This window comes from Manacus vitellinus, unplaced genomic scaffold, assembly GCF_001715985.3.
Source record: "Manacus vitellinus isolate BGI_N305 unplaced genomic scaffold, ASM171598v3 scaffold_38_pilon, whole genome shotgun sequence".
Lineage (NCBI taxonomy): Eukaryota > Metazoa > Chordata > Aves > Passeriformes > Pipridae > Manacus > Manacus vitellinus.
Window position 1 is genome coordinate 7,334,642 of NW_021940526.1, and position 23,350 is coordinate 7,357,991.

General features: G+C 43.3%; 1 protein-coding gene across 1 annotated transcript in view; it reads left to right on the forward strand.

The window, feature by feature from the left end:
* Positions 1-1,409: 1,409 nt before the first annotated feature.
* The window catches only part of RALGAPA2 (Ral GTPase activating protein catalytic alpha subunit 2), a 92,421-nt gene continuing 70,480 nt past the window's right edge, over positions 1,410-23,350 (forward strand). The window contains exons 1-11 of the mRNA XM_029961651.1: positions 1,410-1,539; positions 5,099-5,209; positions 5,711-5,760; positions 14,537-14,594; positions 16,012-16,055; positions 16,494-16,668; positions 17,130-17,245; positions 19,131-19,269; positions 20,506-20,705; positions 21,458-21,679; positions 22,350-22,523. Coding sequence (XP_029817511.1) covers positions 1,410-1,539; positions 5,099-5,209; positions 5,711-5,760; positions 14,537-14,594; positions 16,012-16,055; positions 16,494-16,668; positions 17,130-17,245; positions 19,131-19,269; positions 20,506-20,705; positions 21,458-21,679; positions 22,350-22,523 — 1,419 coding nt within the window. The remainder of the gene's footprint in view (positions 1,540-5,098; positions 5,210-5,710; positions 5,761-14,536; positions 14,595-16,011; positions 16,056-16,493; positions 16,669-17,129; positions 17,246-19,130; positions 19,270-20,505; positions 20,706-21,457; positions 21,680-22,349; positions 22,524-23,350) is intronic.

Genomic DNA, 23,350 nt, shown 5'->3' on the forward strand with positions numbered 1-23,350 from the left:
AGGGGCCCCGCCCGTGCCCAGGTGCCGCCGGTTGGGCTCAGGTGGGAGCAGTCAGTGACTCACGGGCGGTAATTCCCGGGATCCGCTGCTTTCCAGCAGCCCGCGGTGGGCACTTGGCGAGGGGACAAAGTGCCGGGCAAAGCCGGCCTCGTGGCCTGGGGCTGGCTCATCCTTTGAGCGGCAGGAAGGGCAAGTTTGGCGTGCCCGGCCTGTGGATGTTTGAGCTCGTGGCTTTGCGCTCCCAAGCGGGGCGGTTTTGAGGGCCGTGCCTGGCGGTGGAGACCAGAGTGTGCCAGGCCCTCGGCGGGTCCGTGGGCAGCGCCGCACCTTGGCTGTGAGCGGAGGGTGAGTGACTGCCCCGGGTGTAAACTCCTCTGTTCCGTGGGTAAGGAGTGTCCCTGGTTGGGAATCGGGGGATTAGTTCCATGTTAGTTTCCCTCTGGGAGCTACACGCGGAAGTTTCGGAAGGTGCCTGAAATGCCTGGTTTGTTTGGGAAGGTGTGTGAAATGCCTTGTTTGTTTTCGTTTGTTTTCGTTTGTTTGGTTTCGTTTGTTTGGATGGAACCGTGAATGGAAGTGCCTGGGGGCCGGAATTTGAAAAGCCAGGAGAAGGTGCTGTGGCATTACCGTGCCGTCTCTTAACTGTGCATGTCCAATTGCTCATGTGCTGTGTGAACTATATTAAAATAATGTCCATTTTATTGCAAAATAATTGTGGGAAATTCTTTAAGAGTTTTTTAAGAGTGTTTTGTGAAACTGTCCTGAGAAAGATCATGACCTGAGACCACAGTGTGAGCTTGGGACTGTACATTTCTTCCTTCTCCACCAGACTCGATGAAACAAATAGACTTGAAGAACTAAGAAACAGAGCAGCTTTTTTGTTGATGTGCCCCTTTCAGCCTCTCAGCAAGACCCAACTGGTTTAAGCTGCAGTACTGGCCTTGCTCTGGCTCTTGGTTGTCTCGGGGCAGTGCTGGGTTTTGTGTGCCCCTGTGGTACCCAGGAGGCTCTCGGGCTCCTGGGACAGACCTGGAGGGGGAACAAATGGAAACCCATGCCCATTAGCGTGCCAGAATTAGTTTCTGTCCCAAAGCAGATGGTTCAGGAGGTGGTGCTGCCTGGTGGTTTTCTGTCAAGATACTTATTACCCAGTTGGCAAGGGGGGAAACACGTGCGTCGCTCTCGGGAAGTGACATCTCTCCTTCCAAGTAGCTGCTGTGTTTGGAGGTAGTGACCTGATTCCTTGGATTGAACTTTGGTTTAAAGTGAAGGTTGTTGGCAGTGCCAGAGGGCTGGCTGGGGGCCGTGGTGTGGCAGCTGCCTGGCTGCTCCGGGCTGGGGGTCAGGGCAGGCGCTGTGTCTGAGCGGCTCTGGGGATGTTCCTGGGACGTCTGCTTTTGGGAACAGCAATGGAAACGTTTGAGATAGTACAGGAGGGGCTTTTTGAAGATGATATCTTCATGGATATTGTTGCAAGTGTATCTTTTATGGTACTGATCAGCACAGACAATGAAGCAACACATGGGAAGGACCTTTCCGGTATTTAAGGAAAACAAAGCTTTTGGATAAAGGCTCAAAAATAGTTGGATTTTTTTTTTCTTCTCCTCTTGTGCTGGCCAGTGTAGGAATGTGTGTCTGTTCCTCCCACCCTGGACGTTTCACTCCCTGTCACCAACTGCTTCCCTCGAGCCATGGGGGCACATATTCTCCAAATAGCTGCTCCTGGTCTTGTGTTTCCTTAGGAGATGCCAACTCCTCTTCCTTTGTTAGTTTTAAATCACAGGAATTAAATTGTAAACAAAATGACAGTTACTCTTCTGTGATCCCACTGATGCAGGAGGATAAAGGTCAGAGAGAAGATGATAATAGGGGAGGAATGAGGTAAAGGAATGTGTATTTCCATAAATAAGGGCTCATGTGAGCTCTGGATTGCTTCAGGTCCCTTAGTGTCATCTGTGTAAGTTTGTACAGTGTCCAAACTGAAAGAAAAGGTTCCCTTTAAGTTTGTGTTGCTTATAACATCTCTCAGGGCTCAAATGCCCTTTGGGATCCAAATTCCTATTCTGTGGGGTGCCCTGCCTGCGTGGCGGGACAGAACACTACCCAGAATAAGTGGGTGTTCATTTGTGTTGGGGAAATGACCAGAACATTTCCCTTATTTTTTTATTGCTATAGAGATGTATTTATGTTCAGAACTTTTGTAAAGTCAGTAGAAATTTTTTTTCCAAATACAGTTTGTGGAAGTGTCAGTAGTGTGGCCTTTTTTTTTTTTTTTACAGCAGACCTAAAAAACAATGGACTGATAAGCAGCAGTGGAGATGTACAGGGTTGGCTCTTCCCCACTGGCTGGCCATAAATGAAACTTCTCCAGTTTCCCAGAGTGGTTTCTGTGGGACTTTTGTAGTATAAAGATTAATCACTGCTCTTCAAGACTTTTTCTGTGGCTATTCTTGGGTAAAAAATACTCTCTTTTTTTCTTGGAACATCTTATGCAGTAGTGTTTTCTCCTCAGGCACAGTTGAAGTACTTAGGTGTGATGAGTACTGCTGTACAGATGTGGGATGCTGCCATGTCCAGTGCTTTCATCCTTTTCTCTGTTGAGCAGTGGGCAAATATATGGGAGACCTGTTACAGCTGCACACAGACTTCAGTTCAGGTTAAATATGAACTTTGTGAGGTTACCAAGTGCAGTCCTGAATCTTTGTCTTTACAAAATACCAATTAGGAAAAACCCTGTTTTTCATTGAACTCGATCCATCAAAACTGGGATAATAAGGGAGAGTGGTGGGGTTTCAGGTCTGGCACTGTTTGGTCTCACAGTTCTGTGCAGCTGGAGTAATACCAGCTCAGTGGAAATTTTCATTTAGAGACACTCAAAAGGGAAATGTGTCTGGGCTTCTCGCTGGTGTTGTTCCAGAGAGCTCATGTGAAATTTGAGGTGTTGACATTATTTTGGAAATTGTTCTAATCGGAGGGGTGTTTCAGTAACAGTCTGTTTCCATGCTGACAGGCTTTTTTTGAAGATAAGTAAAAATTGTGCGTTATTTCTGGGGTGAGGCTGGTAGTAAAAGTTTATCATTAACCAGGGTATGACTGTGAAGTTCTCTTCATCTCCTTTAATTTTTCAAGTACTTGAGGATTGAGTGAGCTTTGTATAAATAGTATAAAGTCAAGTGACTTTGGAAATTCAAGGAACCAAGGGAGGATTTCTATCAAGTGCCTGTGATAATGTTTGTAGTTAACAGGAAGATAAAAGATAAGCCCGTGTGCTAAGGAGAGACTTGTTGTCCCCCATGGACTTTTTTTTAATATGAGGAAGAGCATTGAGGGCTTGGCAATAAACTTGGGCTCTTATTAAAATAGTGCCTGAGTAGTTTGTTTCCCTAAATTTTAGATTTAAGAAGTAAAGCAAGTCAGGGTGATTGGGAGGCATCCAATGAGCCAGTCATGTCATGTTTATGTGGAAGAAATAGGATGTGACCCTCATGGATGTCTGACTATTTCCTGGATTTCGCTGCTAAAGCTCCATTCAAGTGTTAACCGGAAGCGTGAGCCTGTGGATCACCTGCCCTTGTTTGGGAATGGGGTGAATTCCAAGGGTTTGGGAAGCTGCTGTGGATCTGGTGGCTGCTGCTGTCTGCCAGCTTGCCGAGGTGTGAGTGCTCAGAGCCCGTTTGCAGCTGGAGTAACCTGAGCTATTTGTGAGTAAACATAAAAGCAACCCCGAGCACCTGTAGCTCAGCCCCAGCCTTGCTGCCTCACTTCCTCAGAAATCCCCATCCAGTCAATGGGATTTCCCCAAAGTCAGGGTTCTGTCTTATTATCTCAAAATGGCCCAGGACACTTTCCTTGATGTCTTCCGTTTGAGAAACAGGAACGAGCCGTATCCTGCTACAAGTTAAACGTAGCTGTAGGAAAAGGCTGTGGCTGTAGGGCTGCAGCTCACATCAGACTCGCCCCTGAGTCACCACTGAGATGCCACATTTAGAGAAAAGGAGAATTTACTTTTTTGATAAGGCAGTTCCTTTCTCCTCCTTTCACAATTCACAGGGAAAGTTTCCTTTTTGTGTAGATTTTAATGACCTCATTCCTTCATATGAAATGCCTGTAAATGAAGGCCTTGTTTTCCCCTGGAGTTGTGTTTAACAGAACGCATTCATGGCGAGGAATAATTGCACTTAGCTTGCAAATTCAAGACCAGTAGTTTGCAGGAAACAAATATCATGGTGGAGAGTTTCCCTGCACTAATTGTTTCCATAGTACAAGCAGCCAAGCAAAGCCTTACTGCAGGAAAGGTATTAATTTAAATAAAAATCAAATTGTCCAAAGGCTAAAGTCATTCTCTCTTCTGTAGTCGCGGGATATTGTTGGGACTTGTTGCTGCAATCAGCTTTATTTTGGTTACTGAATGGGTTTCTTACAAGGTGAAGCTTCAGTGAGAGGATGTGTTGTTAATAATTACTGTCCTTCTCTTCATTCTGGGTGCAATTGCCTAACTTTTCTGGACCAAATCAGTTGCAATAAAGAGCAAATGGGTGAAGTTAATGTGTTTGGCAAGTGTCAGGTTAAGAAAACATCAGACTTTTATCTTCTTAAAAAGTAAACTTAGTCCAAATTTTTGATGTAAGTTAAGGCTTCGGAAAGTGATGCATGCCTGGATTGCCATTATTTAAAACAAAAGAATTAGAAATATGCTGTTTTCTGAGTTGATCTGTTTGCCACATAAATTTAAGAACCGGATTTGCATCCAGAAATCTTTGCTGGTGTTTGTTTTCTCCAGCAGTGCCTGCTTGTTTCAGTGACACAGAAGCTGATTGGTTACATGGTTGAGACTTACCTCATTTTTTTTATTTTATTTTTTTTAATGGAAAGCAAATGAGCCAAAACCCCACTGCAAACTTTCATAAATTCAGTGAAAATGGACATTTCCCTGTTTTACTGGCAAGGATGGAATCACAGTGTAGTACTGAATATTCATTGAGGTCACTAAAATAGTTTCGTATTGCATTTATTTCATTCTCTAATGCTAGATTTGCAGGAAAACAAGAATTTTCAGCATTCTGCTCATGTGGAATAACACTGTTTGTTCTCTTTTCAGATATTGTGGATGGAAGTGACCTGAAGCAATTTTTTGATAATAATTATTCACAAATTTATTTTATATTCTATGAAAACTTCATAACACTGGAAAATAGCTTGAAACAAAAAGGTAAGTTGTAGAGTTTTGCCAGCAGGTGTTGGTCAGGGTTCCCCACGTGTTGTCCAAAGCAATTCCATTAGAGGCTGTCCAATGATTATCCATATTTGCATCAATAGTTTCATGCAGCACAGTGTTAGTATTAATCACTTTAATTTCATGGCAGTAGAAGAGACGAGCATGGGAAATCTCTCTCTGAAATGTCAGCAGCTGATATGATTTCTGAGTTCATTTTCATGGCTAAGTGTCATTTCAGCACAGAGCTCAGTTCCTGTGCTTTTACTCGTGTGTCCTCTCACCTTCTTCTGGGGTCCTGCAGCTCAGGCTGTTGGGGTGAGACATGGTCAGAGCACATAGAGGCACCACAGTTTGGACATGTCTTGCACTTGGGATGTTGGATAAAGATGAAAAATAAAGTGGGTGACACCTTTGGTTCAGCTGAACAACAACAGCCTGATTTTGCTGTCTCACACCATGTATTTATGGCAGACAATATTGGTTTGTGTCTTGCAGGGAATAAATCACAAAGGGAGGAGCTGGACTCCATCCTCTTTCTTTTTGAAGTAAGTTTTCCATACTATGGAGCAAATTTGTATTTTGTCATTCTGTGTTTACTTAGAGCTTTGCAGCGAGGGGTGAAACCAGGTGTCAGTCACAGGGGAAAGGCAGAACAGAGCTGGGGAGGGTGTTCAGCTTTCAGATACAACCACCATTTTATTATGCAGTGAGAATGTTGGTGGAATGAATATGCAGAGTTGAGATGTTTTATCAGAATGGCTTGGAAGTCCTGCAGTAACACATCTGTCCTGAGGAGCTGGGGCTGAAAATGAGCTGGGGGTCTCAGGATCTTTTGGGGAGCATGTGATCAGTGGTTCCACAGCCTCTGTTAGGCTAAAGCTTTCAAAATAGTCTGTTTCTTCTGTTCTTTTTTCTTTTAATTAAAGAAGGTATTGCTTCTGTATTTTGTGGAGGGGCAGTTCAAACCAGCAGGACTGTTTCCCTCCGCTGTGTCAGTGTGAAGTTCAGCGTTATGTTTATTTGGAATGTGTCACAGCAGGAGTCTGGGCCCAGCTCCTCTCCCATGAAGGCATCTGTTATGGTTACAGTGTTTGGTCTTGCAGCACAAGGGAAATAAGAGGATAGGAGTTGTCAGCTACTGCACATCAGTTTAATCGGAGCATGTGAAATACTAATTTGTTAAACTTTTTTAGTTCAGTGGAGCATCTTTCACTTCCAGAAGCAAATCCTTCCCTCCTTCCCAGCACTGGCCATCAGAGCATGGGCAGTGTCTGGGGAGGAAATGTTACCTAGTTAACTTCTGCATAATCAAATTAGGATTGTTTAAATTAAAAGAAGAATAGTCTGGGATAGATAATTTTCTAAGGTACCTCTTTAATTAGAGTTATTAAAGAAATATATTTTGGATGTGAAATATCCAGAAAATATCACTGGACCAGATGAAAGCCTAGCATATAAAAACATTCTTATAATGCACACTGAAATTCTTAGCATAAGCTCTGCCCGTCTCTGTACACAGAAAGCAGTGACACTTTTAAATATTAATTTTTAACAGTTATTTAGGAAAATAATTGGCCAGATTTCTTTCTTAAGGTTTAACACACATCTTCTGTTGATTTCTCTCTATTTTTGTTTTCTTTATTTCTTTCTCTTTGTTACTGCAACTACTAACTTTTTATTTGCGTGTTGCATCATAGAAATGCCATCTTTGTTTATATTTTGGGTTATTTTTCTGTAGGGGTGGGAGGAAAAAAGCCCTCAAACTTTCAGTGGGACTCTAGAAAAGGAAGTCAAAACAAAAGTTAATTGTTCTCAACTCTTCTCACTCCCTGTAAAAAAAACCCCAACCCAAACCCTTTAGAAGTATGTGGTTTCATGGTTTTGCATTAATGAGTAGTTTGTAGTTGGAACGGTGTTTATGTTGATAGTAAAAATGATGCTGTTTAGCCTAATGTGCTGTAATGGGAAAAATGGCCATGAAAACGCTGACATGCAATCCTGGGGTTTGTGGTCTCGGATTCTCACTGTGATGCAGCCAGTTCATCTCCCTTTTCTTCTCCCTCCCTTCTCCCCTGGAACCATGAGACTGAAATCTGAACTGTTCTTTCTGCTCCTTACAGCAGTAGAGTCTGCTTTAGGGTTTTGCCCAGGGCAGTGTCAAAGATCATGAGCTCAAAAATGTGCCAGGTCAGTGTTTGGGGCAGGAGGAACTCTTCCTGCTCCTCCCAGCCCAGCAGGGAAGGTGTCACACCTGCACCGAGCAGTTAATGGCAGCTCATTAGTACCCTTTGATTGGGAGTGACATTTCTGTGGCCCTGTCACCGAATGGGAAATAGCTAATGCTGGCTCACCTGGTGAGAGAACAGCGGCATTCCTGGGGCTAAGAACTGCCCCTTGGGACTCCCCAAAAGCATCAGGAGAACATGCTGTCTGAAGGAGGAAAAACCCAAAGCTGTGTCTGAACTGGGGCTGCGGGGTCCCAGTGGGGGAGAGCTGTGTTACAGCCGGGTCACCGGAGCTCTGGGGAGCAGGAAGTGGTTTCAGGTATTTGTGTGGGGTTCAGGGTGATCCACTTCATGGTGGGGATCTGCTGGAGTGACCTTGCAGTCCATGTAAACTGAGACTGGATAAGGTATGCATTGGAGAACAGCCCAGTGGAGGCCTTGGAGCACCGACCAGGAACCCATCAGCATGAGCAAAAGGGAATGCCGAGGGATGAAACATTCACACCGAGCCAGAGGAAACGAAACTAATTGATTGTTAAGCTTTCCATATTTAATCTGATGTCAGTGTGAGCTGGGGGGGGGGGGGTGTGCTGCATTCTCTTCTAATTAGCTAAATAGGTAATTACTTAGGATTAACAAATCCAGAGTCCAGGCGCTGAGTGTTAACAGCTTAAAAATCAATAAAAATATTTATGAGGGAATTGACTTTGCCTTTCCCGGCGGTTTGGTGGGCTCGTGCTGCTGTTGTGGAGTGACACCTAGTGTGTGTATTGGGCAACAGAGGCCTTTCCCACAAATCCTCTGGAAACTGCTTTAACTGGGCTGTAATTTGTGGATTTTTTAATTTTACCCATTAGCTACAGAGCTTGGCTACTCAGCAACAACATCAAACAGTGTGTTATTTAAAGAAGAAATGTTAATCAGAATGGAGGAATGTGAAGGTTTAACTGCTCATTTTGGAAAGTGCTTTTTTGCAATTAATATCACAGAATTCTTGGTTCTAACTCTATATTCTCTAAGGTGCTCTGGCCTTGTCTTTTTCCAAATAGGTATCTGCGAAATGACACAGCAGCTGTACTGTGTTATTTTTCCCTGTTTCAGCTAGAAGCCCAAAAATGTGTGAACAACAAACTTGCTTGTTCTCTGCTGAGGTTTGGCTCTCTCCAGATTTGCAGTGTATTTGCAGAACAGGTTCCTATTGTTCCTCGTGTCCCTGTTCTCAGGTTTGAGGGCAGCTCTGAGCCCGGTGTGTCACAGACCTCACAGAAGGTGCACTGCACTTATATCCATTATCTGGGTCCCATTACAGTGTTATGTCATCATCTGGTTGTGAAAGCTTGGATTTTTTTTTTATAGTAATGTGTTTTTTTCTTGCAGCATCAGGTACTGATTCCTCTGACACTGCATTTGTTTTATCTCTAATGAAGTAAAAGCAGACTGATGGCTTTGATATCATACATAGCTCAATTTCTTCCCATTCTCTGTAATTTTGCTTTATTAGTGAAGAACAGCCACATCATTTCTGTTGTGCTGATGGGGTCATCTGATTCACCCCACGGATTCAACACGTTCACTGGATGAAGTGCTTTATTCTCAGAATTTTTCAGATAGTCTTTCTACCATAGAAAAGCTTCCCAAAGCCACTTGTGGAAGTGCTGCTGTTGCTGAAGGTGTTTCAGGTCCTGTCAGCGTAGTTCAGCTGTCACTGTAGGTTTGGGGACAGCTGAGGTGATGGGGTGGGTGCTCCCACCTCCCACAGGGGATGTGTTTGCTGGAAGCTTCTCAGCTTGGATTTTTCTGCTTGTTTATTTTCTACCGGTGCACAGTAACATAACATAAAGAGCCCTCATGTTTCACACTGCACCGACACACCTTGGGCACAGACACTGTGTTTTTAGTCCTCCTAGTAATGCTCATAACTAGAGCTGTCAGAATATATAACTTTGGTTCACTCTGGAGTAAGACTGCTGTGGATATTTTAAATACTGAATTCTCCCAGCACCTTACAGGTGTCCTTTATAGAGACTGCTCTATGAATTAGCAGTATTGGTGCAGCAGCTTAAAACAAATCTCCAAACCAGTGTTCACTTTCAGCAGGTCATTTTCAATTTCATGAAAACCTGCATCAGTGAAACTTGGAGTACTTTTGGATCCCTAACTCTTTAAAAAGTTGCATTGATGTTTTTTATGAATGTGCAAAAGGACACTCTTTTATATTTGTAGCATTACCTTAGGGTGGTTTGCTTGTCTTAGGATGTTGTTTCTAGTTACTTGCTACCTTTTCAACAAAAGTGAGTATAGTTGAATTCTGAGGAATTAAACTGTGTATTGAAACCAGTCATTGGTAAAAGAAAGTACTTAAATTCTTTACAGGGAATAATGAAGTTGTTGTTGAGTTCCTGTTGCCACAGGTCCTGATTTCTCATTTCTTGTGGTTGCCCCTTTTATTTAACTTTCTTGTTGCTGTTTGCATTTCCCTCATGTCTGTACAGCTCAGTATCTTAATTTCCCCATCTGTAGGTTATCAGACACTTGAAATCAAGTTACCATTAAGAGTCAGAGCTTAAAATGCAGAGTTACAGCTTTAAATTCAGGTCATAGGTTCCTTTTCAGCCTTGCAGTGGGTTCCTGTGGAATCCCAGTGGGATTCCCAGTTGCGCTGTTCAGCCTCCAGTGTGTCACACAGACTTGGCTGGCTGACTCTCAAGCTCACTAGAGTAAAAAAAGGGCTTTTTTTACAATAAAAGTGCTTAGAGCTCTTCTTTTCTACACATGGAAAACTACTTTTTTAACCATTTGCAGTTCATTCTGCCATTGTTCTGCTTTCATTTATTATTGCTCTTCATAAACATTCTTGTTATTCTTACAGCATTCTGTGGTAAATTCTAAGTTTCCTATGTTTGACTTCAGAGATCTTGTTATGCCTGGGGCAGTAATAAGTGCCCTGTGTGCTTTGGGCAGACATTTTCCCTCAGCGAATGACTGTGAATAATTTATTAACGCAATAAATGGAGGGTTCCATCATTTCAACTGAACTGCTGCAGGCACACTGACTCCACTGGGCTCTTGGCTTATCTGAGCTGGTGAATAGGAGCTGGAAAATGTCTAAATTGCTGCAGGTTTCGGTAGTTAAACACATTGTCCCTGCTGTTGTCACTGCCTCCAGGAGCGTTCAGTCAGCCGGGGCACCTTCGCTGGGGCTTTGTTACTGAGTCCCAGGTTGGGAGCAGCTCTGGCAGCAGGACAGCCGTGCCTGTTGTCTCACCCTGTTAGTGGAGCTGGGAAACATCCTGGCTGGGGGATCTCGGGTGTAAGGTTTGGTCCCAGCTGTCCCTGCGTTGGGGCAGCACTCAGTGACAGGCACAAAGCTGCCAGTCATGGTATCATTCAACAACGGGGGCAGAAATAAAAGGCTTTTTAAAAGAAATTGCAGTATTGGTGAAGTCAGAGCAAGTCTGTTGAAATACAGCCTTGGTGGTTCTTATTCTACTGTGATAAAAGAGAGAGATCCAGCTTTCAAAAAGCAGCATCCTGTGTAAACTAAGATTTAAACTTAACATTATTCCTAGTCATGCAGGAAGTCCAAACGAAAAAGAACTATGGATAATCAGTTAAAAGAACTGACAGATACCCTGATGTGTTGATCAGTAGTAATACCTAATTTCTATTTCAAGTGTGCTATAATGGATTACCATATAGATGCAGCAAAGCACTAAGCATTAAATAGATCTATGTGTTTTCTGAAAAAGCAATATTATTTCACACTGTGGGGTTTCTTAAAACATTTCTTATTAGTGTACTCTGAAACTAGGAACAAGATGTCAATAGCCAGCTCGGATTTGCAGCGGTGTGGATGGCAGCCTGGGCTGGAGGGGAAGAAACCATCATTTGTTTGACAGGAATAGCAATATGTGATTTTTAGAACACCAGGGGGTGGGGAGGGTGTAGAAAATATTGTTGGAAATGGGAAGTTGCAGTGGGAACAACTGGAGCTTGTTTGGGATCTGTGTTGTCTCGTGATGCACTCCAACCCCATCTCAGTGTGGGGACCTCAGTCTCTCAGGTGAAAATCACCAGTTAAATGTTGTGCTGCCTGGGACTGGGGGTTAACTCATAACCTGCAGTCACTTGTGTCTGAAGGTGTGGATTTTAACCATGGTAACATGTTTTGGCATTGCAGGAACAAATGTGGACTCTGAGTTTATATTTATTTATACTGACTGTGCTCTGCAGCAGAGCTGTGCTGTCTGCTGTAGGGAGCTGGGACACCAGCAGTCTGGGATGCTTTTTCAGGTGATTCATCACATCTTTGCATTTTTTCAAAATACATGTATTTATAGTTTTCCTGGTTTTGAAATGCTGAGAAGGAGAACTCATGGGAAATAAATGTTTCATGTTTTTGCCATATGGAAAGGTTTGGGGATATGGAAGCTTTCATCACATGAGAGCTTCTGTACTATTTATTTCAACCCTTGAATTGTTTTGATTCAGTCACCTGACAGGGGTGTTGGATTCTGTGTTTTGTAAAGCAAAAAGAACAGTAAGGGTGTTGTTTTCTGCCCCAACCCTCCCAGCTTTGTGCAGTTTAGAGTTTAAGCTTGCTTTTGTTGTTGTCCTCTGCAACAGCCAGTGTTCCAGGCTTTCTCTGGGCACAACCTTAACTTTCACATCTGAGTGTCAGTGAATTTAAGGTCTTTTTCAAACGGGTCTTTATTATGCAGCTTTTACCTTATCAGCTCACACCTTGTCATAGCTGACTTTCTGGAAGTGAACTTCGTGTTCAAATTTAGGTGGAACTGTGTAACAGACTTAAACAATGGAAACAAAATATGTGCGATTCTTGTCTGGTTTTCCATGATAAATGTGCCAATGTGTGAAGGTTCATCCCTGCAGTGTATTGTGACACCTGAATCCAGCCCGGTTTTTGTTGCTGGTTTGTCCAAGTGTTTGTTTCCTGGGGCTTTTCCTTGCATGCCTTGGGCACACGGTGTGTGATGGGCCTGGCACAGACACAGCTCCCACATGGAGTGGCACTGCTCCAGGGGCACTTGGAGCGCTCCTGGCTTAGGTTAAAGCTCCTCTTGCCCTGTGCCAAGTTAAGTAAAGGTTAATGTCAGAAAATGTCCTGAGGAGTGGTGGGCTGCTAGTGTTTAATGTTTAGATGGATAGTGATAACTCTTTGTCCATGGATCCTGCAATATGATTGGCAGAAACCTGGTCCTTAACTAACAGGTAAAAAGCCCCAGTGTGAGTCATGGCCTCATTTTTAGCCAGTCAAATCCTTCATCCCAAGCCTGTTCCTCCTGCCCATGGAGCGGGGGGAGCCAGACCTCTGGCCACTAGCTCCCTGCTCCTGCAGTCCCTGCTGCCATGGTGTCCTGGGCAGGGAGCTGGGGCAGTAACACCAAAACAAAATACACTGGGAACATAGAAGGGACATGCCTGGTTTGCAGGTTTACTCTGAATAAGCTTCTAGAAATGCCCAGTACTCTCTGGGGAGGACGTGCTCTGGTAAGGGTGTGGAGGAGGAGCAGCCCCTCTGACCTGAGCTCTAGCTCCCTAAGCATGTGAACTTGTCATGACTTCCATCTTCTGCCATGGAGAAAGGAATGGTCCATTTCCAAGAAGACTATTCTGAGTGTTGTATAAAATTTCTGAAGCACTTGGTTGTCAAAAATAAAAAAGTCTGTCCATGTCTCAGGCACACTGCTGTCAGCAGCAGTGCTGACCCGTGCCAGCCAGCTCCCAAGGGTTGCCCACAGTGCCAGTTCCTGCTTTCTTGGCTGCAATGTTTCCTCCTGTGAGCTTTTGTGTGCAAAACACCAAAAAATGGCTCACCATTGCTCAAGTGACTTGCCATTCATTTTTGCATCCTGCATGTGGTATTTCTGAAAACTTAATGATGCTTTGTTGTGCAGAAGTTTGTGCCAGTGATTTTTGTTTGATAATGACAAGAACCCTGTCTCAGTCATTTATAACATTGTTTGATTTAATTTGATTTCCAAAAGTAGATGTTGAAAAATAGTTTCCCCATTTAAATATATCTTCCTATATTCTATATTTCAGTGGGTGAAAACCTGTAAGATGCAGACATGTTTTTCTGTGGAACCTGTGTGGAGCCCTGTCTATGTCTCTCCTTTGCCAGGTGGAGCAGCGGTGGGTGAGCTGTCCTGTGTGACTGCCTCACCTGCCTGCCAAGCCCTAGTCCTTACTGCCAGTAGTTTAAAAAAGGTGTCTGGGAGCCTGTTAAAGTCCTTTTAAAGCCATATTTACTCAAGTAAGACCCCTAAATAGTTTTGATTTATCCAGCTTATTTAACAGCATTACCATCCACTGAACTGACAAAGAAAGCATTTGGAAGCCCCAAGTGTTCTTTGCAACTAAGATGATAAGACTCCGTTCAGGAAAGCACTTAAGCGTGTGCTTAAATTGCTTTGCGGGTGCCCTGTAGCGTAACCAAACTGTGCGGGAATGGGTTTGACCACAGCCTCTCGTTGTGTTTGATCTGCCTTCGGGAGGATCAGTCCTCAACTCCAGAGACAGGCCACCACGGATTATTCCCTAAGTGCTTTATTAACTGCCTGTGCTGGGAATTCAATTAGTCTGGCTTTGTGTAATTTGGCTCGGTTTCCCTGAGCGGCTGAAAGCACAGGTAAATGAGCTCTCAGGGGCAGTAACTGCCCCGCTGTTCCCGGGGCCTCAGCCGGGGGTCGGAGCCCATTAGCTGATGGAAACACAGCCCGGAGCCGGGGGCTGGAACCAGAGCCGCGACAGGCTCCGCAGTGTCAGCCCAGGAGAGCTGCTCACGATGTCTGGGCTCTTCACGGGCAATGCTGGAGGGCTGAAACACAGGGGGAAGGGAAAGTGCTTCATCACTGGGTCGTGGTATTTATTCAGAACCATTCCCAGTGTCTTTCTTCACAACCAGAGAGCAAAGTCGTGGGCAGGAGTCCTTGTTGTGATAGGCATTTCTTTCTGTGGTATTCTGTTTATATGTATTACCATTTCATTTGTGTCGTGTGTCTTCGTTTCTCTGTATCCTCTGATGACCCAGTTTATTATGGAAAATTTGACTATTTAGTTTTGTTTCCTGCAGAAAATATTGCAGCTACTGCCTGAGAGGATTTTTTATCGATGGCATTTTCGCAGTATAGGTAAGAAGAAATGGTTTAAAAACATTCTAGTGCAAATAAAATCAATGTTTTCTCTAGTCACTTCCCTGGTTCCACAAGCCCTGAATCCCTCAGCACTGCCCACAGAAATAGTACTCACACAGGAGACTTGCAGCTCAGCATTCCCAAAGCACATGGAAAAATGTTTTTGCCTGCTGCAACAGATCTGTGTCCCTTGCTTGGGGTGGCTTGGATTGCCTGCTTCACTTTTATTTTGCATGAATGTTATTTCAGTTTTTATCTTCTTGGATTTACCTGGCCCTCTTCCCTTTCTTCTCTTCCATGTGATGGAAGCTATCAGGATAAGGGGAATTTAAACCAACACACCTTTTCCTGCTTAGGTCTCCCTTTGGATTCACAGACCAACTCCAAACACTGGGATTCAGGAGTGCTGTGGATCTGTATGTGACTTGCAGATTTGCAGTAGGATGTCTTTGCAAGTGATTGCACAAGAAATGCCTGTTCCAATCCATCCCACCAGGGATAGATCCTGTGTGGAACTTGATCCTCTCTGCCTCCTGGAAATTCATCCTGTAAAACTTGGGCACTGAATAGGCAGCAGAAAGTTGTGCTTCCAACTGCTGCCAAAGCGGTCCCAACATTTTGTTTTGCTGCTTATTAAAGTAAATTTTATGGAGGGGTTCTGTTCCTTCTGAGTAGGACTTTTTTGTTGTGGTCGGGTTTGGTTTTCAGCACTGTCTCACCAGCTGCCTTGTTTGTCATCAGAACAAGGAATTGCTGTTGCAGAAGAACAATGAGTGGAAGTTAAAGGTCAAGGAAAGGGCTGTTGTCACATTTCCACTCAGCAGTGACAAAAATAAGAGGAGACATCTGCCTGACCACTTCATACTGGTTCAGCTGAGCTAGTCCAGAACAAATTGGTTTCAGTCAGTTGTTTTGTAGCTGATATATTCTTTGTACTTCTCTTGGGTGGCCATATTGGGGTAATTTTTTGACTGAGCAATTTTTTACAGCTCTACCTTGGGATTTCCTTTTTGCTTAATGTTCACGTGCATTAATGCGTGTTTTCTATACATGTTAATTTCTATTTAGTATTGTGAAGTGGAGAGATCTGGAGGGAAGGAACCTGTTTAAGGGCTGTACATAATTCACAATCTTAGTATTTATGAAAATGATTTGAGACATTGTCATCTGACTAAACCCAAAGTACCATACTGGAAAGACACACCATAGTAAATCTTACTCCACTGATGATGATGGTGATTGTAACCAGATTTACTTTGGATTTTTTCCCCCTCGGTTGTCTTAAAACCCAGTGCAGTGACCACAGAGTAAATGGCATTAAACTAGCCTTTTCCGGAGTATTTTTTAAAAACCATTGTGGTGGGAGGGCCCGTTCTTTGTGTCTGATAGTGCCTATTTAACTTTCCTAATCCAGGGTCAATTCTGAAGAAACTTTTGCACACTGGAAATTCTCTCAAGGTATTTCTTTGTTTTCATATTCCTTTTCACTTTCATTCTTATGAAGCATATCACTTTGCAGCTTTTCAATATCAGTGGTTTTCAGACTGTTAGGCTTTGTAATTTTACTTACCTTTTAATCGTAAATCTTATTATTGCGATCCCAGATTATTTTAACATTTGTCTTCTGTTATTTTGCTTCTTTAATGACCTTCGTAAAGTTATCCAGAGAAGGCATAAATAGATACTGCTTAATGCTTCATTTTTTCAGTTCTCTTTAGCATTAAGTATACCGTATTAAACCTAGGATTAAAATAATAATATGAACACCCTGGTGTGGTGGAAAGACTTCCTAGCACCTGGCTGGGGTGAAAGCTCTCGTTCTGCGTGTTCTGAACCGTTTAACCACGTTACTGCACTTAGTTTACTGTCTTTTCCCACAAATCCATCCCCTCTCAGATAAGATGTGAAGGAATCCGGCTGTTCCTGCTCTGGCTCCAAGCCCTGCAGACGAACTGTGGGGAGGAGCAGATCCTGCTGTTTGCCTGCCTCGTGCCAGGCTTCCCCCCTCTGGCGTCCTCCCGGGGCCCCTGCACCCTGGAGAGCCTCATCAGCCCTCCCTGCCCGCCCGACGGTGAGTGGGGACACTGCTCCCACCGGGGCACTGGGAACGTGGCATTCCAGGGGGGATGCATTTGTCAGGCTGCTCTGCTTGGTGCAGCTGTAGAGCCACCTGACTGTCAGCCAGAGCGGCCGGGGTTGGTTGTTTGCCTGTTGGTTTGGGGATTTTTTAACTGAGAGGCAGCAGTAGGAACATGTCACTGCAAAGTAAGCAGGTGTGCAGGTTTCCAGCTCGTTGGTTCACCTGCAGTGGCTGCTGCTGCCAGTCCTTCGAAACCACAGGGAATCAGGTGCCGGTGCCACCCTCCATGGGATGTGGCAGGACTTGGGGAAATGCCCAGTAGCTACTGGACTTGGGTTTTGTGCAGCTTAGTAGTGCATTAACAGGTATTTTAAATTTATCTTTTCATAGAAAATTCTTTTATTTCAGTATTTTCATGTTTTCACGTTTACGTTTAAAACGTTTTGTTTTAGCTAAGATTTTTCCAGAGGAAATAACCCCACTTTTGCCAGCTGTCTCTGGAGAGAAAATTGCTGAAGACCAAACCTGCTATTTTCTTCAGCTCCTGTTAAAATATATGGTAATCCAGGTGAGGAAGATGTGTGTTTGTAACCAGTAATATCTGGGGGATGTACTGGTCACAGAATATGAATTCTACACTGTATCTGTACAGAGCTGGCTTTGCCCCTCCCCTGGAAGAAGCTGCTCCTGCACTTTATTAGTCTTGGTTTTGAAAGGAAAATCATCCCATCTTGGTTAAAACCAAGATGTTTTAACCAAAACATCTTTGGTTAAAATAAGAAGTTTGTCACATTTGTGATAAGAATGTGACTTGCAGGAAACTGACTATTTTATGTGCTTGTGGTTTCATTTAGAAAATTGATATGGGGTAAAGATGAGATTTGTTCTCTTTGGACACATACCTAGATGAAAAGAAATGTAGAGGACCACTGGAGGAAGAGATAAAAAGAGATGGCTTCTAAAATTTCTTTCTTTAAAGGATGCAACTATCATGTACATAAATTTAATTAGAAGTAGATCAGATGAATCTGTACAGGAAAGAAATTAAGATAATGTATATATTTAAAAAGTACAAATAAAGCAATATTTGAAATAAAGCAGAAACTATATAGACAATGAACATTAAAGAGCTCAGTTTAAAAAAATAGATTATAATTAAATACTTTGACATACAATTTTTAATATCAAAAGGCAAGACCAAAGCGATATTTGGAAGGGATTTTGTCATCTGGAATATGTGCTTTATTTTGAAAAGTGACTGTAAGAAATTATCAGCTTCCTCCACAGCACCCTTTGTTTTACATATCAGAATCTCACAACTCCAGTTAAAAATAAAATTTCAGTCTTCCTTTTTTACACTTTTTCCATGTTTGGGATCTAAACAAACCTGACTACACTGTAAATCCAGTTGCACAGTGGTTCACCCACGTTTATTAGTGTTGCTCGTTAGTGGGGAGCAGAGCTGGGCACTACCCTTGCTGCAGATGAGCTGAGATTCAAGTCATCTGATAGAAGTGCAGAGTGATCCCTTGGAGCCAGAACACAGATCACATCTGCATCGTTGAGAAAGTTTATACCTGAGGAGAATGTACTGTATCATTTTATTTACATCACACTTGTGATGTTTATTTACATCGCAAATAACACGATACAAAACCTCAGCAGTCTTGTATTTTACGAAAGCAGGGCAGTGCAAGTTTCCCACAGAATCCCAGCATGGGTTGGGCTGGAAGGGACCACAGTGGCTCCTCTGGTCCCACCTCCCTCCCTGCTCCAGCAGGGTCGTCCTGGAGCACATGGCACAGGAGTGTGTGCAGACAGGTCTGGAATATCTCCAGTGAGGAGACTCCACACCCTCTCTGGGCAATCTGTCCAGTGCTTGGTCACTGCATGGGAAAGTTCTTCCTCATGTCCAGGTGGAACTTCCTGAGCATCAGTTCCTGCCTGTTCCTCTCATCCCGTTGCTGTCCCGAGCAGAGCCTGATCCAGCCTCTGACACGTAAACTGCAGCAGTCATGTGCAGCTCATCTCAAACTGAAGGTGTCTTAAAATGAAAAGAGTAATTCACTGTCAAAATTTGTCATTCTATATAAATATCATATATGTTTATATTATATATAAAAGTAATATATAAATATTTCTGATAGAAGTGTAGCCCAGAGTAACTTCTTTGGAATTTACATGTGAGAAGCAAATTTGGTAAAAGCATGGTCTGACAGCACAAACACACTGGCTTCTGCTGAACTCACTGTCTTGGGGATGCCAGAGCCCTCTCGGGTTATTCTTACTTTATATTCTTGGTGGTTTGTAAAGGGTGTTTCAGGACTGTGCTAGTTTTTTAGCTCTTGGTAAAGTGTAGTTGCATGTTTTCTGTGTTCGATGCAGGACGATTGTCAGTATAACACATTAACCTGAGGCTTTTTGTTTGTTTCTCTCTTGACTCCATGACACAGGCTGCAAGCTTGGAGTGGAAAAACAAGGAGAACCAAGACACTGGGTTTAAGTTTCTCTTTACCTTGTTTAGAAAATACTATCTTCCTCACTTGTTTCCATCTTTTACAAAGCTAACCAACCTCTACAAACCTGTGCTTGGTAAGTTGTGGGTTTTGTCTTCAAAGTTGGAAAAGCAGGTGACTGTTCTTGGCAGCATCTCTGTTACCTGTGGGCTTGTCAGCACAGCTCTGTTGGATGAGGATTCTTTCTCCTGATTTCGTGTTTTCTTTGAGCACAACTTTTGACTTGCTGTGATAGTGGAGGAAGGTGCTGCTGCTCCTGGCTGTGTAAGGCCTGGCCAATTCCACTGGCATAACATTTATATGGAGTGAGCATGGCTCTGTGATATTAGTGAATGGAGACAGAATGTGCTCTCTGATGGGTTTTTAGAGAACCAGTGAGCTGTCCAGGTGGGGGGGAGTAGCTGACTTAGTTACTCTTATTTTGCTACCTTTTTCATTGGAGAGAAAATGAGCATGAAGGGCCAGTTGAAAGAAAATTGAGATGTACCTCTGCAGTTGTAGGATTAAAAGCATGTTATTTCAGAAACAAGGTTTTCCTAATTTTCTACTAAATTATGTAGTACAGTTAATATGAGCAGTGGTGTTAGTCCTCACCTGTGTAGTGCAGCCTTTTCTTCATCATCCTTCTCCTCCCTTTGACTTTTACCTTCTGTTTTTATAGTTTAATATTTAGTGTCCAAAATCACCTCAGTACCACCTTGGCTTTGTTGTTTACACCTAGAGCCCAGGCCTTTCATGTTTTCCAGCTGTGTGCAAGTGATTTTTCCTTAAATCTGAGCACCTGAAGGAATTGTGACCCAACCTGTCTCTCCCTTCAGCAATCTTCCACTTCTTCCCACGTGTTTTCTCTCTTATTTCAGTATGTGAACAACTCTTTCTGATTCACTGAGTCCTTTTCTTCTTCATCTTTGCACTATTGAGTGTTCCACAGCCATCTTCTCTTTCTGTCTGCACTTTATTAAAGACACTCTGTGAAAGTGATAAAATGAACTTACATTGTAGCAGGAGGAGTTATCTAGTTCAGATTTTGCCCTTCTTTTTGCAACCCCTTTCTTTCCCTTTCCTTTGTTTTGTGTGATACAAGTGATAACCTCTGGGGAAATCTGTGCTGTTATGTTCTCTGTGTTCTTTAGGAGTGAAAAGTTATGATAGAATATAAGCATTAATACAATAAAAGCAGTCAGTCATTGCATCTGTTATTTCACAGGGAGAAAATGCTGGTGACGTGTTCAATACGTTTAACCAGAGTTTGGAAGCTGTTACAGTTTTTAAGATTACATTTTCTTTCTATGTGTCCTTTTTCTCTTACCAGATATTCCTGATATCAGGCCAAGGCCAGTGTATGTCACTGCAACACGAAACAATGAAAGTGTCTATAGCACAAAAATCCCGTATATGGCAGCTCGAGTTGTTTTTATTAAGTGGCTTGTTACCTTCTTCCTTGAAAAGAAATACTTAACTGCTGTTCAGAACACCAAAAATGGAGGAGAAGTGCTCCCTAAAATTATTCAGGTGAGCTTTGGAGATTGCCTCTCTTTTCTTATGTACATGCTAACCTTGCAGGATGATCTCACTGCACTGACAACTGAAGCACAAAGAAATGCTACCCCATAGTGAATAAATGATGTAGGTACTTATTTGATTTTCTTTTCCTTTGATGGAGGAGGGAATCTCCAAGCAAAGCCCTTCAGTAATTCACTAGGAGTTTATTTTCCTCATAACTTGTTGTATTACCAGCTTCAGCAGTATTATATTTAGACTTCTGGAATTTACTCTGTAAACTGTCATACTTAGTTGTGCCATGGACCATCTCCCAGTGACTTCAAAAGCTGTTTTGTTTTCATCTTGGTTATAGCAGCTGTTTACAAAGAGATATTAGAGAAGTATTTAGCTTTCAAACTGCTGGTTGAGACTTCTCTAGGATTAGGGACTTCCCACTGAATTTTAGAGAAACAGATGCTTTTTCTCTTAAGAGACTCTCCAGTGTCCTGTCTGTGCCTTCCTCCACTCCCACCACTGCAGCCCTGCTCTTTGAAGTGCACAAGTCAGTCAGCTGCTCTGGCCCATAGGAAGTGTACAGCTTGTGGAGGACAAGACCAGATTCCTCCTTGGATCCAGCAGTAACTGAAAACAGCTCTGCCTGACTGCTGGATCCCAACGTTTGTGCCAGGCAGTACACTGGTATCCCGAGCTCTGCCTGAGCATCCCAGAGCTTTGGTGGGTGCAGTTCCAGCCGTTCCATGGGGTGTGTTTGCTCCGTGCAGACGGTGGGGGTGAGCCAGGACAAGGCGGCAGAGCTGGAGGGCGGCGCGTCGCAGGAGCAGGACGGGAGCCACTCCAACAGCAGCACCCTGTCCGACAGGAGGCTCAGCAACTCCAGCCTGTGCAGCGTGGACGAGCAGCACCGCGGCGTCTACGACATGGTGCAGAGGATCCTGCTCTCCACCCGCGGCTACGTCAACTTCGTCAACGAGGTCTTCCGACAGGTCACTGCCCGGGCTGCTTGTGCTGCGGGTGTCATTTTTAACAGAAGGGCCGTCCTTGTGAGGAGAACGGAGAGGCTGGTGGCTGGTAACTGGGCAAACGTGATGCTGATCACACCAGACCCTTTTATGTTGTTGTGCTGTGGGATGCAAAGGCTCTCTGGCCTGAGCAGTACCTTTGGAATGGGTTTGCAGCTAAACTGGGAATAGGAAATGCTGTAGAGTTGGATCCTGTTGATCAGGGAGAGTGGTAATCTACTCATAATTCAAAGGGACTGCTTTTTAGTATGAAAAGTATATTTACATCTATTTCAGTACTTACGTAATGCACATCAATATCATTTTTTTAATTGGCAAAATATGCTTTTTTTGGTACCAGATGGCATTTTCAGACATTGATTTCCCTGCAGTGCAAAGGTCTTTTGTCACTATTATACTTTTTTTGGTCTCCTAAGACCTGCAGAGGTATGGGGTAGCAGCCAGCCTGGGCTGTGTAAGCCTTCAGAGAGAACATCTTCCCAGAATGATTCCCAGATACACATCTGGAGTAGCGTGTTGCAAATAAACTCATTGTCTTGTCATTTGCAGTGAGCAAAGATGAGCAGTATGGGGTGTTTATGTGCATCACATCCATGTCCTACATAGAGTAAAATCAGTGAACTTTTCATTTTAGGCTTTTTTGTTGCCACCTTCTGATGTATCTGCAACACGGAAAGTGGTGAAGGTGTATCAGAAGTGGATACTGCAAGAGAAGCCCGTGTTCATGGAGGAGCCAGACAAAAAGGAGGACAGCCAGGATGCTGTTGTCCACCTGGAAGACTCCTCAGTGCAAACAGACGGTAAACATGTATGGTATCCCTGTTCCTTACTTTGTTCTGTCCACCTGCAATGCAGGGCTTAAGTTTTCACCTCACTTTGTAAAGGAGTAACAGTTAAAAATGTGTGGGGAATAAAGGTTAAAAAATGCTTTTATTTAAGGACTCACAATTTAAATAGTTACTGAATATTCAGTAGCACTTAGGGAGTGCAGGGCAGGATTGCAGCTGGTTTGGGAAACACCATTTGTGGTTATTCCCTGTGTGTACAAACATGACAGGGAGACACAAACCCTGCTGAAATGGCCTGTCTGCTGCCTGGGCAGGGAGGACTATTGCCTTCTGGTGGTAGTTACTTGAGACTTTGACAGTGGGTACTAACTTATATTTACTGGATGAAATATGTGCAATTGAACACCTTAGTCTAGGAAATTAAAATGTAGCTGCTATTTCTGTGCATCATCTTTTTAATACACTGTTTTGAAGTGTCAGTAAAAGTTCTTTGACGCTATTGATGCTGTTTAAAGGGATGTTTTGTTACACTGAGGAAGAAGTTTGAGTTGTAAATCCTAGTGAGGATTACAAGGTTTCAGCAGCTTATTTTTGTAGAGGATTTAGAGTTTTGCCAGACTTTAAATTTAAGTGTTACTACAATCAGTGACTACAAAACATGATGTAAAATATTGTAAATAACGTGCCTTCTGAAACTTTTATGAGCCTTTAAATTCCATATACATCCTGTTTGTTCAGAAATTAAAAAATAATAGATAGTAATTCCTCAAGGAAATGAATGTAGGTCATGACAGTTCCCCCTTTTTTGCTGTTGACCTTTTAAATGGTTTTGATCCATGTGGACACG